The sequence below is a fragment of the Echinops telfairi genome, unplaced genomic scaffold (genome assembly GCF_000313985.2).
Source record: "Echinops telfairi isolate 266 unplaced genomic scaffold, ASM31398v2 ScPeMD7_7416;HRSCAF=8454, whole genome shotgun sequence".
NCBI lineage: Eukaryota > Metazoa > Chordata > Mammalia > Afrosoricida > Tenrecidae > Echinops > Echinops telfairi.
In genome coordinates this window covers 5,815,031-5,816,622 of record NW_022111316.1, presented here as the reverse complement: position 1 = coordinate 5,816,622, position 1,592 = coordinate 5,815,031, and the positions used below count along the sequence as shown (strand labels likewise).

The 1,592-nt window shown below is 42.3% G+C and overlaps 1 protein-coding gene across 1 annotated transcript in view; it reads right to left on the bottom strand.

Moving 5' to 3' along the window:
- Positions 1-687: 687 nt before the first annotated feature.
- Positions 688-1,592, bottom strand: part of LOC101638965 (olfactory receptor 9G4) — a 10,733-nt gene continuing 9,828 nt past the window's right edge. Inside the window, exon 4 of the mRNA XM_045297057.1 lies at positions 688-1,592. Within this exon, the coding sequence (XP_045152992.1) occupies positions 688-1,592 (905 nt within the window).

Genomic DNA, 1,592 nt, shown 5'->3' with positions numbered 1-1,592 from the left:
TGTAGGAGTACTTTCAGTAGCATGGCAAAAGGGACAATGCTATGGAATATCCATATTGTAAGGGAGAAATACTCCTTTATAGAGGGTATAGATTTGAAAAGGATCATGTCCTTCCATAGATTTAATTTTTGTTTTGTTCTTTTTAATAATCTAAACAAATTCTAAACACTCAGAGTACTATTTTATTCATATATAACACACAGGTTCACACACATATTTTCTTCATATGCAATGACAACTTTAGGAAATGATATGATAATAACAAATACTGTACTAAAATTAAATATTTGTAAACATTTGAGTACCTTTCACAGTTCAGCCCATTCCACAACATCCCTTCACCAACTGAATTTGCTTGCCAAGCTTCAAAGGCAAATCACACACAAAACCCACCCCCAATAGTTTCCCTCTTGCTAAGACATCACTGGAATGGCATATTTTATTTTAAAAAACCCAGTAATTCACAGCGGTAAACTGAAATCCTGCAGGAAAAGTGTCACGCAACCAATATAAATTTAAAATGGTTTCCTTCTCAATAACCTCATAGTAACAACTGAAAGAATCATTTCATTAACATGTTACTAAGCCTAAGAGTGGAAGTTCATTGACATTGCTGTATTTCCAAGTCGAAGGCAGTAATTTGGAAAGAAAAATCAGAGCCTTCATTGGAAAGATAAAGGATGACCTTCACCTTTGTGCCCTCAAGGTCTGCATTGCTTTCCTGAAAGCCTCTTTGACATCTTTGTTCCTCACGCTATAGATGAGAGGGTTGAGCAAGGGGTTCACCACAGTGTAGAAGAGGGCAGCCACTTTGTCTTTCTCCAAGGAGTAGGAGGAACTGGGCCTGGAGTACATGAAGAGCAAGGACCCGTAGAAGAACATGACCGAGATCACATGGGAAGCACACGTGGAGAAGGCCTTGCGCCTTCCAGAGGCTGAGCGGATCCGCAGGATAGCCAGGAGGATGTTGAAGTAGGAAATCAAGATGGCCAGAATGCTGGAGAGGACTGTGAAGCCCACCACACCCAGGAGCACTTGTTCATAGACCCGCGTGTCAGTACAGGACATCTTCACCAGAGGTGGTGCATCACAGAAAAAGTGGTCAATGATATTATTGCCACAGAAACTCAGACGGAACGTGTTCGCTGTATGAGCGATGGCATTCAAAAACCCACCAATGTAGGAGCCAGCGACAAGCCCAATACAGAGAGATCTGGACATGGTGCCAGAATAGTGCAAGGGATTACAAATAGCCACATGGCGGTCATAAGACATGGCTGCTAGGAGATAGCATTCTGAGTAGGCTACAACGCAGGAAAAGAACAACTGGGCCCCACAACCTGCCAAAGAAATCCGCTTGTCTTCTGACATACAATTAACCAGGATTAGGGGAGTATACACAGAGGGGTACCAGAAATCAAGGAAAGACAGACTGCCAATAAAAAAGTACATAGGTGTGTGAAGACGGGAATCTATCCGGATTAAGATAACCAGAGTCATGTTCCCAGACAAGGTCACCAAATAGAGCATTAGAAATACTCCAAACAGAATCAGCTGCAACTGGCGATCTGCTGTGAAGCCCACCAAGATGA